This window comes from Phoca vitulina, unplaced genomic scaffold (genome assembly GCF_004348235.1).
Source record: "Phoca vitulina isolate PV1807 unplaced genomic scaffold, GSC_HSeal_1.0 scaffold10, whole genome shotgun sequence".
In the NCBI taxonomy this organism is placed as follows: domain Eukaryota; kingdom Metazoa; phylum Chordata; class Mammalia; order Carnivora; family Phocidae; genus Phoca; species Phoca vitulina.
In genome coordinates this window covers 21,489,931-21,515,311 of record NW_022589713.1, presented here as the reverse complement: position 1 = coordinate 21,515,311, position 25,381 = coordinate 21,489,931, and the positions used below count along the sequence as shown (strand labels likewise).

The 25,381-nt window shown below is 45.7% G+C and overlaps 1 protein-coding gene across 1 annotated transcript in view; it reads left to right on the top strand.

Annotated features, from left to right (window-relative positions):
• EPHB1 (EPH receptor B1) overlaps positions 1-25,381 on the top strand; it is a 414,361-nt gene that overhangs the window by 345,994 nt on the left and 42,986 nt on the right. The window contains exons 10-12 of the mRNA XM_032408651.1: positions 1,470-1,592; positions 12,600-12,847; positions 20,694-20,909. Of these exons, the coding sequence (XP_032264542.1) occupies positions 1,470-1,592; positions 12,600-12,847; positions 20,694-20,909 (587 nt within the window). The remainder of the gene's footprint in view (positions 1-1,469; positions 1,593-12,599; positions 12,848-20,693; positions 20,910-25,381) is intronic.

Sequence of the window (25,381 nt, the reverse complement as noted above, 5' to 3'; positions counted from 1 at the left end):
CATGGTGTTGACTAACCTAAAGCAAACAGCCTAGCATGCTAGGAGTGATTTTATTTAGTGACTGGGAATGAACCATTTTTCAGAAAGAGTTGATCTTCTAGGCATAGCACCTGGCTCTCTCTGACTTAAAAAAAAAAAAAACAAAAACAAACAAAAAAAACCCTTCACTTCTTTGCTGTATCTTCCTTCTCCCTCTGGATTAGATTCTAGCACTTTGAATCCTTGCCTGAATTATGACCAAAGCAACATGAACTTGGGGGAGCTGTAGAGTCCTCAGAGTTTTTTGGATGATATATGTGAGAACTAGCCTTTGCATATAGGGCTGTGAGTCAGCGAGATGAGGCGCAGTGGGGACGGGAGGTCCCAACCTCAGACTTGGGTCCTGACCGTGGGCGCTCGGCACCTGTGCCTTTCCAGACCTGCCTGCCCTGCTGACCTGACTCTTCCACCGACCAGACAGCAGCAGCAGGCAAGCAAACGGCCTCCCCCTCACAAGGATGCCATGCTGGACCATGTGGTGTCGCTTTCAAAGTCCTCTCCTGCTCACCACACCACCACTGAGGAAACAGTGTCTAGACTTTGCCTAGTGACACATCTGACATGTTGAAAATTACATTGTGAGTGAATCCATTTGTTTCTTGGGTTCCATTTCCTTTTTTGTCCCCTCTCCTCCACTTTTTGAATGTATGTTTTTTGCAGTGACAATTCTCTATTTTGTCCCCATGCACACCTATTTATCTTGCCACTCTAAGCATCAGTGACAAAGTCTATATTCCTTTTTGTATTTCTCATTCACCATTTCATTCGTTTTTCATACTTTTGTGTGTCTGAGGGCATGGACGTTCACTACCATTTTTCTTTCATTCCACCTCATTTTTTTTTCTCTGTAGACTTTGTTCTTTATCAGTATTTTCTAAGCTTTTCTCTTCACATTTTTTCTTCTGGTATTCTGTCTTGACACTTCTAACTTGGGGTTTTTGTAATAGCAGTTTCTCCTTCTCTCTTTCTCTCTCTCCTTTTTTTTTAATCCATCCTCATCCCTCTTGCAGCCTTGGCCGCAGCCGTCAGTTATAACCTTAATGGTGGCCTCCACTCAGAAAAGTTGTCAAGTTGATAAATATTGATATCTACCCTACCATTTTACCACCGCTTTTCTGCTAATGCATTTGGTTGGCATCAATCAGTTTCTTTGCCTTCTGTGAGTGCTCAATGTGGGAACTGGTCCCGATCTGTCACTTATAAGTAATCTGCTCCACATTTCATCAAGAGCTCAAAAAGAGAAGAAAATATGGAGGAGAAGTAGAGGACAGAGAACCAAGCCAGTGTGGCGCAGAGGGAAGGGAGATGGGAAGGCCCAGCCAGGCACAGAGAGGCAATCTGGTGTGTAGGGGAACTGGGGACAACAGCCAGGACTTACTGACCACCGTGTCCTCTTTGGGATGTTAACCCTGCTTGTCTCCTCTAATAAGGCTCCCCAGGGATGAAGATCTACATTGACCCCTTCACTTATGAGGACCCCAACGAAGCTGTCCGGGAGTTTGCCAAGGAGATTGATGTATCTTTTGTGAAAATCGAAGAGGTCATCGGAGCAGGTATGGCTCTCCCTTCCCCTCGTTTCTGTTCTCTTGGTGTCCAAACATCTTCTTCCCACCGTCCAAGGTGTTCTCTTTCAGCATAAAAAGTCATCCCATTGAGAAAAGAGCTTCTAACATCTTTCTCCCCAGAAGATGAGTCTGAATCATCTACAATGTGTGTCTAGGGATCTTTTGGGGACCTTGATCATGGTGGCCAAGCTTGACCGGTGTTGGAGAGAAGTCAGCTGTAGTTTTGAAAGATTCAGACATAGCTCTGGAAATGGACTACCAAATGCAGATGAAGAGAGAGATCTAAGGTACACAGTTGAGAAGACTGAAAGAAACAGAAATTTTTAGAAGCTGGACGTAATGTCTCACTCACTGATATTTCCATGGCTCTGGATCAAGATTTCTTCCCAAACTTTCAGTTCTCCTTTTTCTATATACATGCATTTGGAGACAGATCATGATGAATTGAAGAGGGACCACTGCTTCCAGAAGAAAACCCACCCCCAACTGTATTTCCTACAAAAGATCTATGATATGGACCGTAACCCAAGACAGATTTCACTTCCGAGAAACATGCATGCTCTCATCCACCTTATTGCATTGGAATAGAAACTCAGCCTAGCAGAGGACTAGCTGCCTGAGATGCTCTCAGGAGATCCTACCTAAAGACTGACCTAGAATTTTCATCTTTCCTTAATGGATCAGTAGTTGAGTCAATTTGGCAGTGGACCCAGCCTTTTTAATGTGAACGAGTAAAATATCCTGAAATATCTTCACTTTATAAGCAATCTCTTTATGCCTCCTCTACTGCCTGTTTTGAATCTTCTTAAAACTGTGTTTGCTTTGTGTCCTCTTTCCTTTTATTTTCTTCTACAAAATTCTTTGTCTTTCCTTCTTCTCCAATTCTTGTTAGCCATTGTTCAAGCTCTCTTCACGCACATGCTGTTGTCTTCTTTTTAGTTTCTACGTTTAGAAGTGCTTTATTCATAGCAATATTTGGAGAGCCATGGAGTTGCCTCTTCCTGTAACGTTTTAACTCGATAAAATATGCTGAAAGTCTTACAGACAGCCACTTCGTATATTATCTTTAGGGGGAAAGTCACTATCCTTCCATTCACTGCATCTCTTAATGCACTGAGGGGTCACAAAGCCATCTGTGAAATTGGAAGTCACATTTGAAAGCTTACCCATTAGGCCACCATTTTCATGCTCTGGTTTCTCTCTTAAAGAGCTCCACCCTCATGACATCTTTGTGGGGGCTGCTGGGACTGCCCCTGTCAGGACACACCTCTCCCCTCTCACCAACCCCTCAGGAGTTCCAGCCAGCTGGCCGTAATCTGATCCACATGAGTCTATACGTATTTCCCATTGACTTTCATTAAATATGTTACTGAACCACGACTTTCACTTCTGTGCAGATAATTTTTTCTTCCTCCTTAGATGCTGACATATTTAAGGATCATGCCTTGGAAGGCTGGATACCAGATAAATTGGATTACTCCTAGGGGCTCAGATTTCTCCAGTGAACTTGAAAGAGTGTTGGGGAGGCTTGCTTTCAGTCCTGCACCCTGTTTCCCCACATTATTAATTGTTGTTATGTCATGTGGTAATGGTGCTAGTGATTTTAATGTTTTTATTTATGTCATGTGCTTCGAGCGATGTGTTCTGGACTGCATTTCACCCCAGAGAGCCCCCATCAGCCCCCTCCCGCCTTTGTCAGGGGAAGAGTAAAGAGCCTTCTCACTTTATGACCCTGGCAGGGAGTGATGATTGGGGGTGAGCTCACCAACAGCCGGATGCCTATAAAGGGACAATCGATGGCGCTGCTCCATACTTCACTTTCCCTTTTTGTGTAGCCTGGGCCTCCGCTGCCGTGTTGGTGCATCTTGCTCAGAGAAGGTCAGTCCTCTCCGAGGCTCACGTGGTAGTGGGGAGGGATCGATACATTTAGCAGTGCATGAGACGTCCAGCAGCACCAGGTAAAGACCCGTGCCTGGTCGCTGCCAATCACCCTCTACCAGATGCTCATCTCCTCACGATTCAGAAATTCCAGGGCTAATCCCTGTGGATGTTAATTCACTATGTGCAACTCGATGCAGTTTTAACAGAAGACACTCCTAGCTGGAATCAGTCCCCACTTTTTCTCCTCTCTCTCCCCTCTTGCTTCTCCCACACCCCGCCTCACTGAGACTGACTTCACTTTGTGCTAAAAGAGCTGGTGTGAAGGTCAAGTTAAAAAGAAAAGAATTTTGTAAGGTAATGTTTATACAGTGTTACTGGCAATCCTGCTCTTAGCCTGCTGGCTGATTGGGAGCAGGGGGCAGAAACTTAGGGTTGCAGAAGGTAACAACACATGAAAAGAAGACTCAGAAGTCAGTCGTCCTTTCTTCGCTTATGTATTCCTTCCTTCCCCCTCACCCCTCAACAAGCTCTTATTGAATACTTCTTGCATGCTGGATGTGGGGTTCCGGAGATAGACAAACAGCAGTCCTCTCCCATCCCCAGAGGTCTGACAATCTTAGTGGGAAATAGGCCAGTCATGTGTTCGCTGCTTCACACCATCTGCAACAGGCGTGTGCAATGTTGGGCCAACACGGAGCAGCGCTCAGTTCCTTGTTCTGGGAATGGGCAGGGGCATCAGGAAGGCTTCACAAAGGAGATAACTTTTGGCCTGAGCTTTCAAGGATGAAAACTAGTCGGAAGAGCAAGTTTTTTTGCGAAACTCATTAGAGAATGAGACAATGACAGAAGAGGAAAATTGCATGATTTAAGGAGAGAAATGAACGTGACCTTCTAGCAGCAGGCTGCTGGAGCCAGCTGGTACCAGCTCACAAGAGCCGACTGTGTACATCTCTTTCCAGCCCCATGTTCAGTGACACATGTTGGTAGGGCCACACAAGCCCCAGGAGGAGTATTTACACGGTGGGAATTGGCAAATGCTACAAATGGGAGGTATCTATTTCTCTGTTTCTTTGCTTCCTGGAGAGCTGGTAGTTGAACACTTACTAGCACGCCCCAGCCTTCCAGACTGTGCAAGGTATTTCAAGAGGAGTGGGCTGTGATTGTTGCAGGAGGGGTTCCGTTTAGAGTTCAAGAAGATCCTCGTTCATTAAACACTGATCCTGTGCCTGGGACTGTGGTGGGTGCTGGGAAATGCAAGATGCCTAACACCCCCTGCCCTGTAGGGGTGATGGTCTAACACACACACCATGCCCGTCCACAAGAGGACGGTGGGCCATTGACTGCTGCAGATAATGGACACCACTGGTCTCTTCAAAGAGGGCCACAGGCCCTCTGGAGCTTTGGAAAAGTATCAGCTCTTTGTGACCATGAATCTGACTCACAGGAGCCATCTCACAGGTCAACTCCAATGCATGGGTTAATTCTGATCAGTTCGATCCGTAGATTCACCTAGAGCATCAAGCAGGCTGCCATCTATAACTGGGCCCCGTGGCATGAATGGCGGTCTGGCTTGTGCAGTGCGTAACCTATGTAGCTATATGCAGCAGCCCTGATCATGACTGTCAAGTGCATGAAAATGTAGGTAGAGGTGACACTAGAAGGTGGCTTCCAGAGGAAGATATGGCAATTGTATTTTATTAATAAATCTCCTCCTCTGACTCCAGCAGCTGCCAATTCAGCATTTCTACAGATAACTTTTTGTGAGAGAGAGGCAGGCTTATGGAGAGAGGGCTAGGTGAGCTGGGGAGGGGGATCTGTGATGTGCACAGATTGGGAATGGAGCCAGCAAGGCCCACCAGTTCTCTTCTTTGAAGAAGACGGGTTTCTTGGGAGTGTTTTGATAGAAAGGTCACCTGCCAACCTGACTCTCCTGGGCTTATTCAAAGTGAGGGTGGGAGCATGAGGGTGGCCTCAATACTGGACAAGAGTCACAACAGGAAGGGTTTTCAGAAGGGGAAATCAAATAGATGTCTTGAGTAATTATGATTAAAATAACTGGCATATATTGAACACTCACCATGGACATACTTTACAAGCATTGTCTCACTTCACTCCCTTAATGTGAGGGAGGGTGTGTGTGTGTGTGTTTGTGTGTGTGTGTGTTTAAACTGGTGAGGAAATAAACATTCAGAGGATGGTTTGCCAAAGATGGTGCTGTCTACTGAGTGAATAATAGAGCAAGAATTGAAACGTAGACACGGCTGATCTAGGTCTGGTGAATATAACCCCCACACAGCTACCACTTTGGGTACTGTTCTGGAAAAGAACAGTTAAGTATACAGGAATGTTACTTCTGATGGTAAACTCTGTCTGGGAGTTTGGAATATGCAAACTTCCTTGCTGGCAATGATGAAACTGTCCTAGAATTCAGTATGTCCATGGGGAGTGGGCAGGCGCCCCACATTTCCTGGGGAGTGCAAGTTCTTCCGTCCGCCAGTCCTCATCTCCTAGTATGATTAGCTATCTACCTTAAGAAGGATAACGATGAGGACCAAGATATGTAGCATTTTCAGTATGTGCTTGTTTACATTATGAAAACAATGTCATCGACAGGTGGGCAGTTGTTGAATGACCACGAACAGCCATAAGAAAAGAGAAAATCCGTTCACTCTCACCGTGTAGGTATTAAGTATTGTGGACACCATGGCTATTGAGCAGGTTCCATTTCATCTGCTAACTCCAGTAGCCCGGTAATGGGGACCTGGGGAGCTCTGCTGAAAAGGAGGAATAGCGCTGTGATCAATAAGGAATGTCTGTCCTGGGTGCGGGGTTAGGAGGTAGCGGACTGCCTGCCATGGTTTTACTATCCCTGGTTTAGCTATAACCTACTTACCTTGCCCAGGCTACTGTGATAAAATTGGCTGGTAATCATACTTTAAAACCTAGTTTAAATTTATTCTTTAAAAGTTCCTTTTCTGGTGGAAGCTTGAATTAGTAACTAGAAGCTCTGCTTTCCTTTTTTTCCCCCAAGGCAGTTTGTGACTTCAAAATGCTGTTGCTAAAAAAAAGAGAGAAAGAGAGAGAGTGCAATTGTGTGTAGCTTCTCACTGCACATAGCCAACAGTCACCGCTCAAAATACCTGCTGGCAGGTTGGATGTTTCATTTTCAAAAATTGAAAATTCTTTCCTTCTGATTTTCTATATAATAGTTGAGGCATTTAATGCTGCCAAACCACTTCTTCTCTCTTCCTCATTATGTCAAGGAAAGGAGGAAAGAGGAACTGGCGAGGAGCTGAAAACTTGTAGGGGATAATTTCAGGAGCTGTCTGGAGGACAGTCATGGGAACTGGCTGCATTAGCCTCAGCGGACAGCCTGGAGGGCCGTGGTTCTCAAACTTGAGCCAGGTGTCAGAATCCTCTTGGAGGCATATTAAAACTCATGTCACAGAACCCCACCTACTGAGCTTCTGACCCAGAAGGTCCAGCTGGAGCTGGAGAATCTGCATTTTCTAACAAGTTCCCTGGTGATGCTGATGCTGTTGGACGGAAAGCACACCTTGAGAACCAAGCCTGGCCCCCAGACTGGCCTGAAGCCGGAGAGAAGTCCTAGCCAAAGGGTAGGAGAGGCTCCAAGGTCAGCTGCGAGGATGCATGCCAATCAAAGTCCAGCCAGACCAAAATTAGGCTGGCTATAATCACTGTCAGTGAAGGATCCACATAGCAAGAATCAACCATAACCACTACCCAGTCATTTCCTACAAGCATCTATTTTAAATATAATGTTAATGCTTGATTTGTGGAGAATATTTTTAGGTATTATGAATTTTTATCAAAAACTGCAAAATGTATGGCCATGGTTGGGAGCTCTTGTAAAAGGAAGCTCTCTAGAGCTCAGATCATGGGAAATCAAAGCATCACAGACAGCGAGCTCTAGCCCTAATGACAGGCAAGGTGTCAAGAAGCAAAAATAGTGTCTTGAGAATGGTACATGAACCTGAAGTCAAAAGTCAAGGGGACAGAGTCTCTCAGACTGTAAGCCACCCAAAGCTTTGGTTTTCTGTTACTAACAGTGGGAGGATGCCCACCGACTCCCACTCCCTACGAACCTTGGCGGTGCTAGAGGGCCAGAGCCCCCACACTTCAGCACCCGAGGCTGACCTGGGGACACCTTCCACGCCCAGATACCTGGCAGCCGGCCTTCCCCACCACCCCTGGCATAAAGCCCTACTTTGTCTTGGGTCCCACTAGTTTGCAGAAACCTGCTCTTCCTCCTTTTTCTCTTCCAGAGCCCACCTCCCACACGGGCCAACCCCCCTCACGCCCCTACCCCCAGCTTGCCTTAAATCTAAACTACAGTGTGTAGTTTACAAAACACCTTCTCCAAGACTCAGCACCCCGTGGTCCATCCTTTCTTTTTATTGTGTAAAGCTGAGAAAGCTGAGCCTAGGGGAAGTGACGTGCCCCGAGTCCGGTGACCGGGCTGGTGTCCACACGAGCTGCTTCCTCCACTCCCTGCCCCAGTCCCTCTCCCAGCGCTGGGGCCACGTAATGACAGGGTGGAGCACAGCCTCCGAGTGAGGACTAAGTGGCTCCCTTGGCAGTGGGTACTTTGAAAACCTCTGGGTTTGGAGAATATGAAGTCATTTCTTTGCCAGACAGGAAAGGAGCTATTTTTGCAGAATCAGTATGAAGCCTGCAGAGCAGATCCCTGAGAGCAGTAACGCCATAGCGACTGACTACAAAGCCCGGCTCCCTACCCAAGGAGAGCACGTGTTTTTACAGTCTGTATTTTTTTTAGAGCAGTTTTAGGTTCTCAGTAAAATCGAGGGGAAGGGACAGAGATTTCCCATAGACCCCTTGCTCTACACATACACAGCGTCCCCCCCCCCCCACCAACAGCAGCCCCACCAGAGAGGTACCTTGATGGATAAACCTACCTTGACTCATCATTATCACCCCCAGTCCATGCTTTACAGGAGGGTTCACTCTTGGGGTCATATACTGTATGGACTGGGACAAATGTATAATGACATGTGGCACCTTGACAGTTGCAGACAGAGTGGTTCCACTGCCCTGAAAATCCTCTCCGGAGAGCCCATTTTTAGTTTATCATTTTTAAAACCTATATGATGCAACCCCCAACAGAGGATACAGCTTTAAGCTCAAGGAGTAGAAGCACTGCACTTGGAAACCAGTCAGCCACAAAGGTTAAACAGTGTAATAACATTTGTCAGTTCAGAAAGTAGTGTGAGCCACACCACTCTAGGTAGATAGAACTTGCCAAAGCCACACCTTTGCTGGTCTCTTCCCTCTTGTGTTCTTTCTTTCCACTCACGTCTATATAGCCCACACTCGGAGGCAGCCCATACACAAGCCCTGCTTTCCAAGGGATTCAAAGGTGTAGTGATAAAGCCCAGGTATCCCCGGGCCTTCAGGGGCACCTGGATGGCTCAGTTGGTTAAGCATCCAACTCTTGATTTCAGCTCAGGTCATGATCTCAGGGTCCTGGGATCAAGCCCCACATGGGGCTCCACACTCAGCAGGGAGTCTGCTTGAGATTCTCTCTCTCCCTCTACCCCTCCCCCCCCACAAGTGCTCTCTCTTTCTCTCTCTCTCTCTAATAAATAAAATCTTTAAAAAAAAAAAAGAATTCCAGGGCCTTCGGCAGTTCCCTAATCCATCTGAGATAGGCTTGGGTACTTTAGACCCATGGTGCTCAACCTGGCTGTGCATCAGAACCACCTGGGCAGCCAGGCCTGGCTTCACGGGCCTGTGACCAGTGTCATCACCCCAGGCCCCAGGTTGAGAGGGGCCCACACTTGGTTTAATGCCCTGCCATCACAGTCTTGAAATCCTGCATAATTTTTGAACAAGAAGTCCTGCAGTTTCATTTTGTACCTGGTCTGACCCACAAATTATGTCGCTGATCCTGCTTCTACTCAGGGTGCACCCAGACAAGCGAATCAGAATTCCTAGAGGTGGGACCCAGGCCTCTGTACTTTGTACAAAGTACACCTGCTCCCCAGGGTTCTGCAGGGGGTGGCCAACTTTGGGAACCACTGGCATAGAAGAGAAGTCTTTAACTGGGGCGTTCCTGTGTGTGTTGTAGGGGACATCAGATTCACCTGGGACACTTTCCCCAAATCCACACACTGATGTAGAAATTGATGAAGATTCTGATTCATAAATATTCTGACCCCCCCCCCCCCCCCCGCCTGCCAGGCAGGAAGTTTCAATGACTGTGAGATCTATGAGCTAGGCCCACTGTGTTTGCAGTTCCCTACATGTGAGTTGCAGTGACAGTGACAGCACATGAACTGTTAGGACCTGCACAGCTGGGGCATGGTGGTCCCTGGATTGTGACTTCATAGCCACCCTGCTGAGCAGTATGGCAGGGGGCAAAGTGTGGGGCACCGACAGCAATCCTGGCTCTGACTCGCAGCTGGAGGGTTTGGGGCGTGTTTTCTTTGTGCCCCAGTTTCCTTACTAGTAAAATGAACATAATAACACCCAACTCGCGAGGGTGCTATGAGGATTAAATGAGATAAGATATGCAAAGAGCCTAGCACATTGCCTGGCACCTAGTAGGTGGTCAATAGATATTGGTGTCCTATCTCCTCCAAGAAGAAATATTACTGTACCTTTCCCTTCAACCACTGTCTTTTTACTAAAGAAAATATGACTCATTATTATAGCAACAAGGAAGAAATGCTAACCAACATTCTTCAATTAGTATACTTATCAAATATGCAATCTATATTCATTCAGCTCATGGTTCCTGAATACTTGCCAGGTCAAGGTGTCAGAAGGATGGATTTTATATACATACACACAGATTACAGAGCATACATATACATACACATATATATGCATACATCCAGATGTATGTATGCATGTATACAAATATATACACATGCATATACACACATACTATACACAAGCATATATACATATACATACACACACATATGTGACAGGTCCCTGTTGTGCAGTACTTTTAAAAAAAATTTACGCAGTCGAACAACGAAAGTAATGCTTATTATAACAATTCAAACAATATAAAAGAAATTAGATTAAGTTGACTGACTTTACTTCCCCACTCCTATTCCCACCCTTGTAAAGCAACCATTTTTAAAAAGAATTTGAAGTTATAAATAAATTTTACGTGGATTTTTCCCATTGTTTTTCTTTTGCATCAACGCACACACACTCTCCATTTGGGTACATACTGTGTTCACATTCCGTAACTTTCTTTCCTCTTCTTCTTCATTGAACAATACAATGCGGACATCTTTTGAAGTCCGGACACATGACTCATCTACTAGTTTTCAGTAGCTCATGGCATTCCCCAGGATGGATGGTCATTTTCCAGCCATTCCCCTGGCTTTGGGCATAGTGTTTTGCTATAGAAGAAGATGGTGCAGTAACAGTCTTTTAAAAACATTTAAATACTGGTACTTCTACTTTTTTCGGATAGAGCAGGGATAGAGTGTCCAGCAGGTTACAACCCAAGAGCAGACAAAGCAGAAGCCAAGCAGGTAACAATAACTATGCTCCCCCATCCCTTTGACGGGCATGTCTACCCCTACCAGGCACCACAGTGGGCCTTACAAGATAAGAACATGAACGAAACTGCATCTGACTTCAAGCAGTTCAGCAAAGCAGCATTTGGTTCATGTCAAAACCGGTGTCACACGTGATCTATGTCCTCAGATCCACGTTGAGATCATCCTAATGGTGCTTGTGCCAACCTCTACTCTGGCCCTAGCTTCCGACAAATCTCATGGACTCTGGAGCAATTTTGCGTGAAGAGCCCTTTCCTGCAGCTTCCTTCCAGTGACTTCTGCAGCAGAAAACAAAGGGAACTCCCAAATCACAGAGGCGATGTTAACTTGCTTTTCTAATTCGGCCAGTCATTGATCTGCTCACAGTTTGCTCCATCATTTTCTTCCAGAAGCTAAAGGTGAAAGCAAAGGTCCCCCCAGCGGAAAGCCACCAGGCCCCGTCTTCCATCAGGCCTTTGCCACATGTCAGTGATGCACTTACAAGTAGACCCTAAACTGCCTCACATGAAAGAACTGGAAGTTACGAAGCCAAACAAAATCGTAGAACAACTCTTGAAAGCACATTTAACAGGATTCAACAGATTTTGTAAAGCAGCTATGAAATAGTGCCACCAGAATTGTTTTTACTCTGGGTGATGTTCCCGCACAAATGTTGAAATGCTGTGGCACCGCGGAGGTGTGCTGCTCGCGTTCGCTCCGAGAAACCACCTCCTGTTCAGCTGCCGGGTGTGCAGGGCGCCACCAGCCTCCAGCTGCCCTGCCTTCAGGACCTGCCTCAGTTTCCCTGCAGCCCCGGCCGTGACTGAGCGTGGCGGGAGGCTGGAGCCTGGGCCTTCCTGGCATGGGTGCTCTGTACTCGGAAGCGGCCCAGGGGTGGAGAAAACGGACAGGGCTGCTTCAGCCAGGGCTGCGTGGCGATCTGGAGCTCTCCTTATCCATGCCTGCTTCCTCCTTTCTTTTCATAAGGTCAGGTCTGCATCGTGATCTGGGACTCTGGCCAAACCTGCTTCCCCTCCTTGTATCCTGCACGGTGTCCACTAACTTCCCTTCCTGACTGCTTTCTGGGTGACCCAGTAGACGCAGAAACTTTCGGGGCAGTGTAGGAACATGAACATTATCCATCTCATTCAGAGCACTAAAGAACCTGAACATATCCCCTCGCCCCTGGATGTTCTTGCGCCAGGCTTTGCTAAAAATGAATTATGGTCTGCCAAAGTGAAACTGACCGTTTCATTTTAATTATTCAGCTGGGACACAAATGAAAAACCAAACGTGAGGAAAAACAAACTTATACAGACTCTGAAATTCCACTTTAGTTACCCCAACTATTTCAAAGAATTGAGGCAAGGGACGTATTTTAATATAACCTCTGTGTTTGCCGTGAACTGATCGGGGCCAGGACACCGTAGTTTCAATGAGAGAACACTGTCTCCATCTCTGCCACTTTCACCGCAATTCCACTCTGAGCACTATTGTGCCTGCCACTATTGTGCCCTGGTGGTTCTGCAGACTGAGAAGGAAATTGGTAATGATTGCATTCTTGTTGCAGGGGAGTTTGGAGAGGTGTACAAGGGGCGTCTGAAACTTCCGGGCAAGAGGGAAATCTATGTGGCCATCAAGACACTGAAGGCCGGGTACTCCGAGAAGCAGCGTCGGGACTTCCTGAGCGAGGCCAGCATCATGGGCCAGTTTGACCATCCCAACATCATCCGCCTGGAAGGCGTGGTCACCAAGAGTCGGCCCGTCATGATCATCACGGAGTTCATGGAGAACGGCGCTTTGGATTCTTTCCTCAGGGTAAGAGCGGCTCGGGGGCGTGGGTGACGTTAGCAGTGTGGGATGGATGCTGGGGAGGAGTGTCTGCATGAGGCTAACCTGCCACTTAGGAATCGCCCGATGAAATGAGGGTGGGCATTGGAAATGGTAGCGAGGTTGACAGATTTGTTTCTGAAAGGATAGAACAAAGAGGAGCCTGTGGACCCCGTGGTAGGAGGAGAGCGTGGAGTGGGGCCTCGATAAATGCTCGTTGGATGAATACAAATGAATAGAGGCAGCTGACGAATGGCCATCGGCATCTGCATGAATCACGGAGATTGAGGAGACTCTCAGCGGCTACACTGGCCCGTGTGATTCCTGCAGACGCCAGTGGCCATCTCTGCTTTTCCCCAGCACAGCCCGCCCAGCCTGCTCCCTGCATTTGCAGCTCAGAGATAAAACAGGCCACCCTTTCTGATACCCGGCTCCCCCACCTTCGGAGGCGGTGCTCCTGGGCAGGAGAGGAAGAGACAGTGTCACAAGCATTCGTCTTTTCTGTGACTCCAAACCAACCTGCGGCAGAGGTGGGCGGGGGCCTCGAGGCCTTATGGCTGGGAGATCTGTAAATGGTCATTGTCAAACATGCTCCCATGGACCTATGCCGGGATGGTTTGCCTCTTTGTGGGACATCACAGAGTGACTCAGAGTGGGGGTGGGTGAGCACAGCCATGATGCCAATGTCTGGGGGGTCAGCTGGCAGAGCACAGGGCGGCCAGCAAGTCCTGCCTTGGACCCAAGCCTCAGATGGGGACTGGGGGGAGGTGGGGGGCCTGAGAGCAGAGGGTGTGTGGGCAGCATCACAATGGGACAGGGTCTCCTTAGCAAGGACTTCAGGGTAATACCAAGTGGCAGGCTATGCTTGTCACCAAAGCTACCAAACAGTAGCTGTGGCTGCAGATCAAAGGATCATTCAGATACTTGGTCTTGAAATATTCATGGGGCCACTGCTGTGGTCACGCCTTCTACTGGGTTCTGGGCCTATAGACATGAAAGCGACATTGCTCTAATGCTAAGTAAGAAATCACCCAAGATTTCAGTGGCTCACCACAATTTATTTTGTTCATGAATCTGCAATCTGCGCTCGTTGGGGACATCTCTGTTCCATGTGGTGTCAGCTGGGGCACTTCAAGATCTGGGGCCTGGAATCATCCAAAGACTCACTCACTCATCAGTCTGGCAGCTGATGCTAGGTATCAGCTGGCCTGTCTCCAGGTGGCCTGCATGGGCTTCCTCACAGGAAGCTGGGTCCCAAGAACAAACGTCTCATGAGAAAAAGGCAGAAGCTGGACCACTCTTGTAACTTAGCTTCAAGTCCCACAGTACCCTTTGACCACTGTGAGGGGCTGCCCAGATTCAAGGGGGGGAAATGGGCTCCCCCATTTTGATGGGGGGCAATTACATGATGTCGTCTTATGCATAAGCGATGGGAGGTCCTGTTGTGCCCATCTTAGAGACTACAACCTGCCACAGCGGTCCCTTCTCTGAGGACCTGAGTGCCCAAAGCGTCCAGCAATCATCTGCCCAGATTCTTTATGTTTCCACGTGTGGTGTGAAGATGTATGGTGAGCCAAGAAGAACTGAAATCTTCCTGGGGGAGCCAGGGAAGGCTTTAAAGAGGAGGGAAAATTATCTGATACTGGAGAATGAGGCACTCGCCAGGCAGGCAGGGGAGAAGGCAGGTACGATGGAACAATTGAGCAGTGTGTTCAAAGGCCAGAGCCAGCATGGCCTATCTGGTAATCTTTCAGCAGCTGTGTGGTGGCTCGAAAGCTCAGACTCAGGGCCGAGGGGCTGCCGTGTGGAAGGGTAGCTCGGGCGCTTGTCTAGAAGCTGCATTTGCACAGACTGGCTACTTCGGCAGGGCAAGCACACGCTTTTACCTCCTCTGCGTTTTTAGGCAGTAGCGGCTAATTTTTGGTGGGGGGCCTGGGATGACAACGGATGGGACTGACGTACTAGCCTAGTACGGCCTCCTTCAAGGTACGGCTTATGCCCTTTATTTTAAAACCCCTGGTACCTAACACAGGGAGCACCTGGTCAGTGCTGGTTGAGTGAAAAACATAAAAAGCCATTTCTGGCACCAAAGTGTTTGGGAATGGCGGGAGAAATAGGAGTCATCCTGAGTGTACATGATCTCCCGTTCTTATAGCCAGACCCCTCACGTCAGAGTGGGATAAAGACTGTGCTTTCCTGGGGGCATTCATTCGTGATCAGAGATCTCATGAAGCCAGCCAAATAAAAGTGAATAGAAGACAATGTTAGGAGAAAAAGCATTTTCTGGAACCAGCCTCCAGACCTTTTTAGGAGCCATTTATTTCCTACGAGTCACCTGATTGTACTTCACAGAGTCGCAACATGATTTGAGGACTGTGATCAGACTTTCTCCCCTGGAACATACAAGCGAACGAGGAGATTCATTCTCAGGAGCCTGCAGAAAATCAAAAGCCCACACGGATGCTCCACACAGGGCTCTTTCCGCGTGGGGCCCAGGACATGGGGGCATGCTGGACACCAGTATTTTTCATGATGATGAGGCCCAGGTGGTGGGAGAAGAGCCAGGGGCAAGTGAGGAACACAGGGCAACAGAGGATAAGGGATGGCAAGGAAGGAACGGCCAGAGCAGGCAGCACCAGGAGGAGAGGGGAAATGAAGCGTTTCTGACTCCTCGCACAGCATGGAGGCAGGTAATCTATAAATCTAATTTCAGCCTTACTACCAAACCCTGGAGCAGAGCAACATTAATTGATGTATCTGCTGCTTGGTAAAATTGAAAAGTAGGTCATCAGTGCAGTTCTGCAGGGCCCATCTTCTGGGAAGTAGTATAATTTTAGGATCACCATTCAGAGAAGAAAGGAAAAGAGTTAGTCCTCAATTTGTGCAACTGCCCCCCTCCCCCCCCACTACCAAACTGGTCATGATGGTTTACAATGAGCCTGAGAGGCTGTGGGCATCGGGGATCCAGTGAGCACATTGGACATGGCTTCTCACAGCCCACGTACTGCTCCTCTCCCATTGCAGGATATAGAATCCTTCACCTTCTGGAAGGATTAGAAGCACCATTATTTTTTAACTGCATGTTCGGTAGGTTCATTATTGTCCATTTTTGAAAATATCTGCACCATGGATTATGTAGCATGAAAATCCATAATTAAACATTTGCTTGTTGGCACTCAAACTTAGGGGATTCAATCTGGTGGCTCTTGTATAGTCTTAAGAACACCCCCTGTAGCCCTCATCAGTGTCCCTCCCGTGCCAGAGCGAAGAAGGTCAACGTGCTCTGGAAGGCCTTCCTGCCTAGCTTGGCCTTATGGTCACTGCTGGTTCATCCACAGATGGTCATAGCTGTAAGACTCTTAGAAGTTACTGAGCAATGTCAAATGTGGACATTTCTTATCAGGGAGGCTCATTCATGGGCTGGAGCTAGATGACCATAACCCAGAGGTCAGGAAGAGAATACCAGACTGGATGCCCCGAGACCTCGGTTCTGCTTAGGGCTCCACTGTGAGTCACCCGGTGGCCTTGAGCAAATCTGTTAACTCAATTTCCCAATCTATAAACTAAAGGCTTCGAGCTGGAGGATCTTGAAAGTTAGGTCTCTTACAGTTAAAAAAAAAAAAAAAATCTATGATTCATTCTCTTCAAACAAATCAAATAATGGTTTCATTTCCTGAAGTGGATTTGTCAATGAAAGTTGAAATACCTAAATCCTTCCTGCCTAATAAAAGGACCAGCAAGTGGCTTCAGTGAATTTGCTGAAAAGCAATTTCAGCAGAAAGCACTTCAGGAAGGAAAGAAAGTTTAAATCACTTCACCCAGGCCTGTATTTTTTCTCTATACGGTGTTTTTACCATGTGATCAGCATGGAGCCTGACCCTTTTCCAAAGTCACTAGGAAACCTGGGCTTTTTCTGTCTTTTTTATCTTTGGATGCTGGTGTTCCTATCTTTGGAAGTTCTTCTTGGGAAGTTACACCAATGAACTGAACATAAAACAGTTGAACATGGCAGGGGATCTTCATATGTTTATATCTTTAAGTTTCACCAAAATTATGAACTCAACAGGCACGATCCTGTCTTATCGTGATACGTGATTCCTCTGCAGGTTCTAAAGAAAATGTGTTGCCATTGCAAAGTCAGCATATTCTATGGAAAAGACCCCGGACAGGAGTTAAAAGATTCAAATCAGAGTAGCATATTTGAGGTACTCATGCCCCTACTTTCTTTTTCTAGGACCATGGCAGACATCATTAATCAATCATGTCACTTTTTGCTGCAAAGCTTATACGCAGCCTTCTCCTCCACACATTTGAGGAAGTCGTTACCATCAGAGATGGAACGTCAGTGGAGAAGTAATTTGCTATTCTGGACTTAGATTCTTGTTATAAGTCAAAGCCACACGGAGTGATTTAAGGCTAATCACTTAAACTTTCTGGACTTCCTTTATCTCCTCTGAAAAGCAATAAACTATCCCCTGCCTTGCACAAAGGAGGATCAAAAAGTATTCTATAAGTGTGACTTGCCATTCAAAAGTCAAGAAATGGAAGAAATCATGTTTATTCATTAACTGACCTAAATGTCCAGCCTGCATCATTAGGCCCCAATCGTCCACTACTACAGTTGGTGTGTAGACTGTTGGGGGGTCTCCTACAGATGCCAACCCGTTGAGCTCAGAATGCACTGCGGACTAGGTTCTCCTATGGTAATGATCCTAGGATGTCTCCCAAACACACCAGGAAGCTGCAGGAACCTACAGTCCTGGCCCCAGGTGTCCTCCATTCCTCTCACCAGGTATCTGAGTACATGGGGGAGCTGGTTTGTGAGACATTATGGCCTGGCTGATAATACCAGCGGTCCTTGCTGCTGTCTTAGTATTCACGGGCACAGAGACAAGCCCTTTCACATGTATTGTCTCACTTAACCTCGCCAAAATCCTATGAAGAATGGACAGCATGTTCTTGTGTTACGGATGTGGGAATGACAGCTCTGGAAGTTAAATGACTTGCCCAAGTGCACACAGTCAATGCGTGGCAGAGCCTGGACCCCAGTCTGGGTCTGTCTGTCTCGAAAGCCTGGACTTTTCACCACTTCTTGGCCTTTGCTGACCCCAGAAACTCTAAGGGTGACTGATCTAAATATTAAAACAAATAAGATAGTAAAGCTGTTCCATGTAGGCTTAAAGGATTTAAAGTAGAAACAGACATATTGCTGCACACTCTTTCAACATTTCTTTTCCCAGAGTTGTTTACAGTCACCACAAGTCCCCTCCCCAAAATCTATCTACAAGCCGGCTTCTTTTGGGAGACATTCATTTTTAACCACATTGTTGTCTACACTTACAGAGAGGAAGTAACAAACTGAATTGGAAAAATATGACCCTTGTGACTTGCAGCTGAGATACATTTTCTAATATACAGAAGTTGCATGACAACTTTCTGGGGAGGCAGGTCCCCAGAGACCTACTTAGAGAAAATGAATGGTGCTAGCAAAAGCCTGGCTAACTTCTCGAGGAGGTGTTGATTGAAGTTCATTAGTGAGAAGGAGGATTCGCATCACTCACGGCACATCCAGCTCTCGCAGATGGGCACCATGTGCTGAACACCAGAGTTTCCAAAAAAGCAGATCTGTACTTCCTTTTGGAGTTGGTTAGAAGAAAATATTGCAGAGAAAGCATTCCAGGCAGGCTGGGAGGAGGTTAAGGTTTGAGTTAGAAACAGTCTGGAACCTGGAGTGTGTCGATCCCAGTGTGTTTGGGGCTTCTCCTCTGGCGGGCGTCTCAGGAAGGAGTGGAGGGAGGTCACTTGGCTCACTCTAATTGATCAAGGGGCAGAACCCTGGGACACAGACCCAGGCTTGCAATCTTGCATGAGGAAGTCTTCAACGTTCATACTATCATGGTTAGACTTTTTGGTTGGTGGGGTTTTCTCCAATAAACAGGGTATCTTTGCAATAGCTGTTTCATTTTTCCTTATTGATTGTTGCATAGAAAATGCTTTTGTAGAAGCACATGCATAAATGATGTGCCTCACACTTATTTAAGTGAGGTAGTGCATGTGAGCGCATTGTGTATCACCTCACAGGCACTCAATAAATGGGAGCTGTGCCCACTGTTTATGCTTTCTGTGTTTCGCCTGAGGGCACTGGGGAGTGGCTGCCTTGCCCGGTGTCCAGCAGTAACTGGACCAGACCCAGGGTGTTCTGCCTCCTCCCACCTCTCCCCCAGTCAAAGCATCTCAGTGCCTGGGCCATGCTCTACTTACAGAATACAACTTATAGCCCTTTGGGGGAGCAACTGGGGCTGTACTAGAAGAGAAAATGTGTTGTTGACAGCGTAGCACATGGTCCACTGATTTAACCAGTGGGTGCAGAAACCAAGAGTCAGGGGCTCTGGGGAGGCAAGAGGAAGGCTGATTCATTCACCGAGGTGTGTCATCGAACCACGAAGCAGAGCATTCCCCCAGGAAATGGTGAGCCCACTGATGATGGGAGAGGGGCAGCAGTGCAGGTGGGCCTGAGGAGGAGAAGCCCCAGCTCCCATTCTCTAAGAGGGTCCACATGCCAGACACTGTGTCTGTGCTTCTCCTGCCACTGACCCCTTTGAGGTGGGTGTGGTTATCCCAATGTCAAGGTTGACAGCCCTGGGAGGACCCAAGGAAGACACCTGAAGCATTTAATTCTGGAAACAGGGAGAGATGTAGCAGTCATAAGTTGAGCATATATTTATTGAGCTTTTTCTATTTACATTAAAGTTCTTAGCCCTAGGAGTACTGTGGTGCCCACAAGAAAGAGGGTCTTGTCTTCTAAGAGCTTAGAGTCAAGCGGCGGAGACAGATGGACAGGTGTGTGCACGTGGGCACGCGCGCACACACACACACACACACACCTAAAACTTGTGATTTATGCTGAGAAGAAAAATAAGAACATGCACTGGGGCACCTGGGTGGCTCAGTCGGTTAAGCGTCCAACTCTTGATTTTGGTTCAGGTCATGATCTCAGAGTTGTGAGATCGAGCCCCGTGTCTGGCTCTGTGCTCAGCAGGGAGTCTGCTTGAGATTTTCTCTCTCTCCCTTCTCCCTCTCCCCTCTGACCCTCAAAGAGATAAATCTTAAAAAAAAATAAGAGCATGCACTAAAGACAGTAAGATAGAAAGTGTGTGCTAGTTATATTTGGAGCAGGAGAGTAGTTGTGGAGACACTGTCTCCAAAGAAGGGACACTTACAGGGAGATCTGAGGGCAGGTAGGTGTTGATTGTGGGGAAGAGCAGCAGGGATGGCATGTGTAGGGGCCCTAAGGCAGGAAGAGCTTGGCTTAGGAACTGACTGAGAGGTCACCATGGCTGGCAGGTGAGGCGGTGGCTCATCCCCCGGGGTCCCATGGGCCATGCTAAGGAGTTTGGAGCTTTTCCTTAATGCAATGGGAAGCTGTTATAGAGCTCGAAGCCTGGGAGTGGCATGGCCTGATTTTTGTTTTCCAAAGATGGCTCTAGCTACTGTGTAGAGAATGGATGGTGGGGGCAGGTGTGGGGAGGCTGTTACAGGTGATGGATGACGGTGACTTGGTTAGAACGGAGGCAGTGAGGATGGAGAGGCGTGGATGGCTTTGAGATGTAATTTGGAGATGGAATTGACAGGGCTTGGCAAGGAGGAGAGAGCAGAGCGTTCAAGGAGAGGGATGAGGGTGGGAGTGGGAGGGAGTGAGGGAAGGAGAAGGGCACAGTGAGCAGCATGGCCGGTCACTGACAGACGCTGACAAGCGGCAGGGCCACGGCACCTCGGCTTCTGCCTAACCACTGAAGCCCATCTTGATCCCAATGCCCTTTGTGTCTTGTTACAGCAAAATGACGGACAGTTCACAGTGATCCAGCTGGTGGGGATGCTCAGGGGTATTGCCGCGGGCATGAAGTACCTGGCCGAGATGAACTATGTGCATCGGGACCTGGCTGCTAGGAACATCCTGGTCAACAGTAACCTGGTGTGCAAGGTGTCTGACTTTGGCCTTTCCCGCTACCTCCAGGATGACACCTCAGACCCGACCTACACCAGCTCCTTGGTGAGTCCTTCCTGGTATTCTCAGGTAAAAGCGTGCCATGAATAAGAAGTGGCTGCACATGGCTGGGCGAGGGACCCATGGCAGGCAGGGCACACTGGGAGGGGCTGGGACCTGAACTTATCTCTCCACTGGGGGAAGAGGCTGCCAGATAGAGAAATAACAGCAGCTGGTTGTGAGGCAAGCATTTGGGCATAGGCTGTAAGGAAGGGTCAGGGTGTCTGCTCTGAAGCCCTGGTGTTCCTTGGTCGATGAGAAGAGAACATTCTGGAACAGGTGATCTGGGGGAATCCAGGTAGTTGGATGGTGGCATCAGAGACGTCCATCAGCAGAAGTAGGCACTGGGGGATTAGGTTCTGTGTCACCGGGCAGACCCTTGGTGCCCTTCTCCCACCCTAGTGCTTCCTGACAGTTTGAAGACAGACATCTACATGATGAGTCCTCTTACATTTGCGTTTACTGCCCAGCTTCCCCCTCCACAGTCCAAGCAGCTCCAATCACCTATGGCCAGCGCCTAGTTCACACAGTTCCAGTCAGAACTGTAACAGGTCCAAAGCCGAGCTCCTGGTTTACTCCATTTTCCTCCCCAATCTCTGCATCTCCCTGGTTGCACCAACTCAACTCATGACTAAAATCTGAGAATCAGCCTTGATTGCTCTCGCCTCACCATCCATGCCTAATCCCTCAGCAACTCCCATAGGTTCAAATAAAATCTGCCCCTTTCTTTCCTTCTCTACAGTCCCCACCCTATTCCAAAGCACCGTTCTCTTTCACCTGGTCCCTTCTAGTAGCTTCCTAACTGGTCTCCCTGGTTTCCTCTTGTCTCTTTATGTCCACTCCCAGTATATTTTTTAAAAAATAAAAACAATACAGAGAAGTAAAGGGAGAAAAGGTAACCAAGAAACCACAACTGCCCTGAAACAGGGGTCAGTAAGCTTTTCCTCAAAGGCCAGATAGTGTTTTAGGCTTTGTTGGCCAAGAGGTAAGACAGAGGATATTATGTAGATAAATATGTAACCATTTAAATTGTAATCTTTTAAAAAGGTATAAATACCGTTCTTACCTCATGGGCTACAAAAATCCAGGTGACCAGACCATAGTTTACCAACCCCTGTCCTGAAGCACCAATTTTAATAATTAGGTGTGTCTCTTATCACACTTTTCTCATTGTTCAAAATGTGAAAACTTTTATTTTGTAAAAATGGGATCATACTAAGCTCATTATACTGTCCTGCGTGTGTGATGGGCATTCTTCCTGCCCAGCCGCTTTTCTAAAAGTTTGTGAACATTTACACTCCGCCAGGAATGTATGGTGCCCATCTTCTGACAGCCTTACCATCAGTGAAGGTGATAGATCTTTAAAAATTTGCCAATCCAAAGATGAAAAATGATACTTCATTGTGTTTAAGTCTGCGTTTTCAACTGAGTGCTAGAGATACTACCTTACTGTCTTTTCACACAGTTACTGGGATGCATGTTTTCTCTTCTGTTAATTATCTGTACATGTCTTTACCTATTTTTCTATTGGGTTGTTTGCTGGTTTCTTAGAAATCTATAGGAAGTCTTTTTATATTAGGGATGTTAACCCTTTGTCTCCGCATATGATTCAATTAGTTCTCCTTCCTCCCATCTATTGTTCTTTTGCTATTGTTGATGATATCTTTTGGCTTCCAAAAGTGGTTAATATTCATATAGTCAATAATATGCATCTTTTCTCTCTATGTCTTCTTGGGTTTTCTTGTTTATTTAAAATTTTCTCTTCACTCCAAGCTTATAAAGTGCTTTTTAAAGTTTTCTGTACTCTCTTACTGGGGGTTTTGTTCTATTATTTAAATGTTAAGTACACCTGAAATTTATTTATTTTTCCCAAGATTTTATTTTGGAAAAATTTCAAGCATACAGAGAGCTTGATAGAATTTACAGAGGATAGCCATCAACCCACCATCTAGGTTTTTAGAATTAATATCTTGCTGATTTATTATATAACTATCCATCTGATCTTTCCTTCTGCCCATTCTTCACTCCATCCTGTTTTGTTGATGCATTTCCAGATTTCATGCTCCTTTTGGCCATCTTTATGTCTGTCTTCTTTGGAAAAATGTCTATTCAGATCCTTTGCCGATTTTTTTAATTAGGTTGTTTGTTGTTGTTATTGAGTTACATGAGTTCTTTATATATTTTAGCTATTAACCCCTTATTGGATATATGATTTGCAAATATCTTCTCCCATTCAGTAACCTGCTTTTTCATTTTGTTGTTGGTGTCTTTTGCTGTGTAGAGGCTTTTTAGTTTGATGTGGTCCCATTTGTTTATATCCGTTTTTGTGTCCCTTGCCTTTGATGCCAGGTGCAATACAAAACATTCCTAAGATTAATGTTAAGGAGCTTACTGCCGGTTTTCTTCTAGGAGTTCTATAGTTCTAGGTCTTACATTCAAGTCTTTAATCCATTTTGAGTGGATTTTTATATATGGTATAAGATAATGGTTCAATTTCATTCTTTTGCATATAGCTGTCCAGTTTTCCCAACACACTTTATTGAAGAGACTGTCCTTTCCTCATTGTATACTCTTTGCTCCTTTGTTATAAATTACTTACCAGATAGGCATGGGTTTATTTCTGGGCTGTCTCTTCTGGTCCTGTTTTTATGCTTTTTATGCCAGTACCACACTGTTTTGATTACTCTAGCTTTGCAGTGTAGTTGGAAATCAAAGACTATGATATTTCAGGTTTTGTTCTTTTTTCCTCAAGATTGTTTTAGCTATTTGAGGTTTTGTGTGTGTGTGTGTGTGTGGTTCTATGTAAATTTTAGAATAATTTGTTCTAGTTCTGTAAAAAATGCCATTGGAATTTTGATAAGGATTACACTGAATCTGTAGATTGTTTTGGGTTGTATGGGCATTTTAACAATATTAATTCTTTTGATCTATGAGCATGGAATAACTTCCCATTTATTTCTGTCTTCTTCCATTTCTTCATCAATCTCTTATAGTTTTCAGGGTACAGGTCTTTCACCTCCTTGGTTAAATTTATTCCTAAGTATTTTATTCTTTTTGATGTGATTGCAAATGGGATTGATAGTTTGTTATTAGTGTATAAAAATGCAACATATTTTTGTACATTAATTTTGTATCTTACAACTTTACTGAATTCATTTATTGTTCTAACAGCTTTTTGGTGGAACATTTAGGGTTTTCTATATAAAGTATCATGTCATCTGCAAATACAGTTTTACTTCTTCCTTTCCAATTTGGATGCCTCTTATTTCTTTTTCTTGCCTAATCCCCCTGGCTAGGGCTTCCAATACTATGTTGAATAAAAATGAAGAGAGTGGGCATTCTTGTCTTATTCCTGATCATAGAAGAAAAGCTTTCAGCTTTTCACCACTGGGTATGATATTAGCCATATGCTTGTCATATATGGCCTTTATTATGATGAGGTACATTTCCTCTATACCCACTTTATTGAGAGTTTTCATCATAAATGGATATTGACTTTTGTCAAATGCTTTCTCTGTATCTACTAAGATGATCATATGATTTTATCTTTCATTTTGTTAATGCTATGTATGACGTTGATTGACCTGTAGATGTTGAACCATCCTTGCATCTCTGGAATAAATCCCATTTGATCATATTGTATGATTCTTTCAATGTATTACTGAATTTAGTTTGCTAATATCTTGTTGAGGATTTTTGCATCAAAATTCATTGGGAAGGGGTGCCTGGGTAGCTCAGTTGGTTAAGCATCTGCCTTCAGCTCAGGTCATGATCCCAGGGTCCTGGGATCAAACCCCACATCAGGCTTTCTGTTCAGTGGGACCTCTCCCTCTGCCTGCCACTCTGCCTACTTGTTCTCTCTATATATCTGTCAAATAAACAAATAAAATATTTAATTTATTAAAAAAATATTTATTTTTTAATATTTAATTTATTTAATTTTAATATTTAATTTATTAAAAAAAATATTAAAAAAATCATCAGGAATATTGGCTTGTAATTTTCTTTTTTTTTTATGGTATCTTTGTCTGGTTTTTGTACAAGCGTAATGCCAGCCTCATAAAATGAGCTCAGAAGTGTTCCCTGCAATTTTTTGAAAGAGTTTGAGAAGGATAGGTATTACATCTTCTTTGAATGGTTGGTAGAATTCACCAGTGAAACCATCTAGTCCAGGACTTATATTTGTTGGGAAGTTTTTCGATTACTGTTACAATCTCCTTACCAGTAATCAGTCTATTCAGATTTTCTGTTTCTTTATGATTCAGTCTTAGAAGATGGTAAAGTATTTATTTTTTCTAGGTTATCCAATTTGTTGGTGTATAATTATTCATAGCACTTTCTTATGACTTTTTGTTTTCTGAGGTATGAATTATAACTTCTCCTCTTCTATTTATGATTTAATAAATCTCTCTTTTTTTCTTGGTGAGTCTAGCAAAAGATGTGTCAATTTTACTTATTTTTTCAAAGAATCAGCCCTT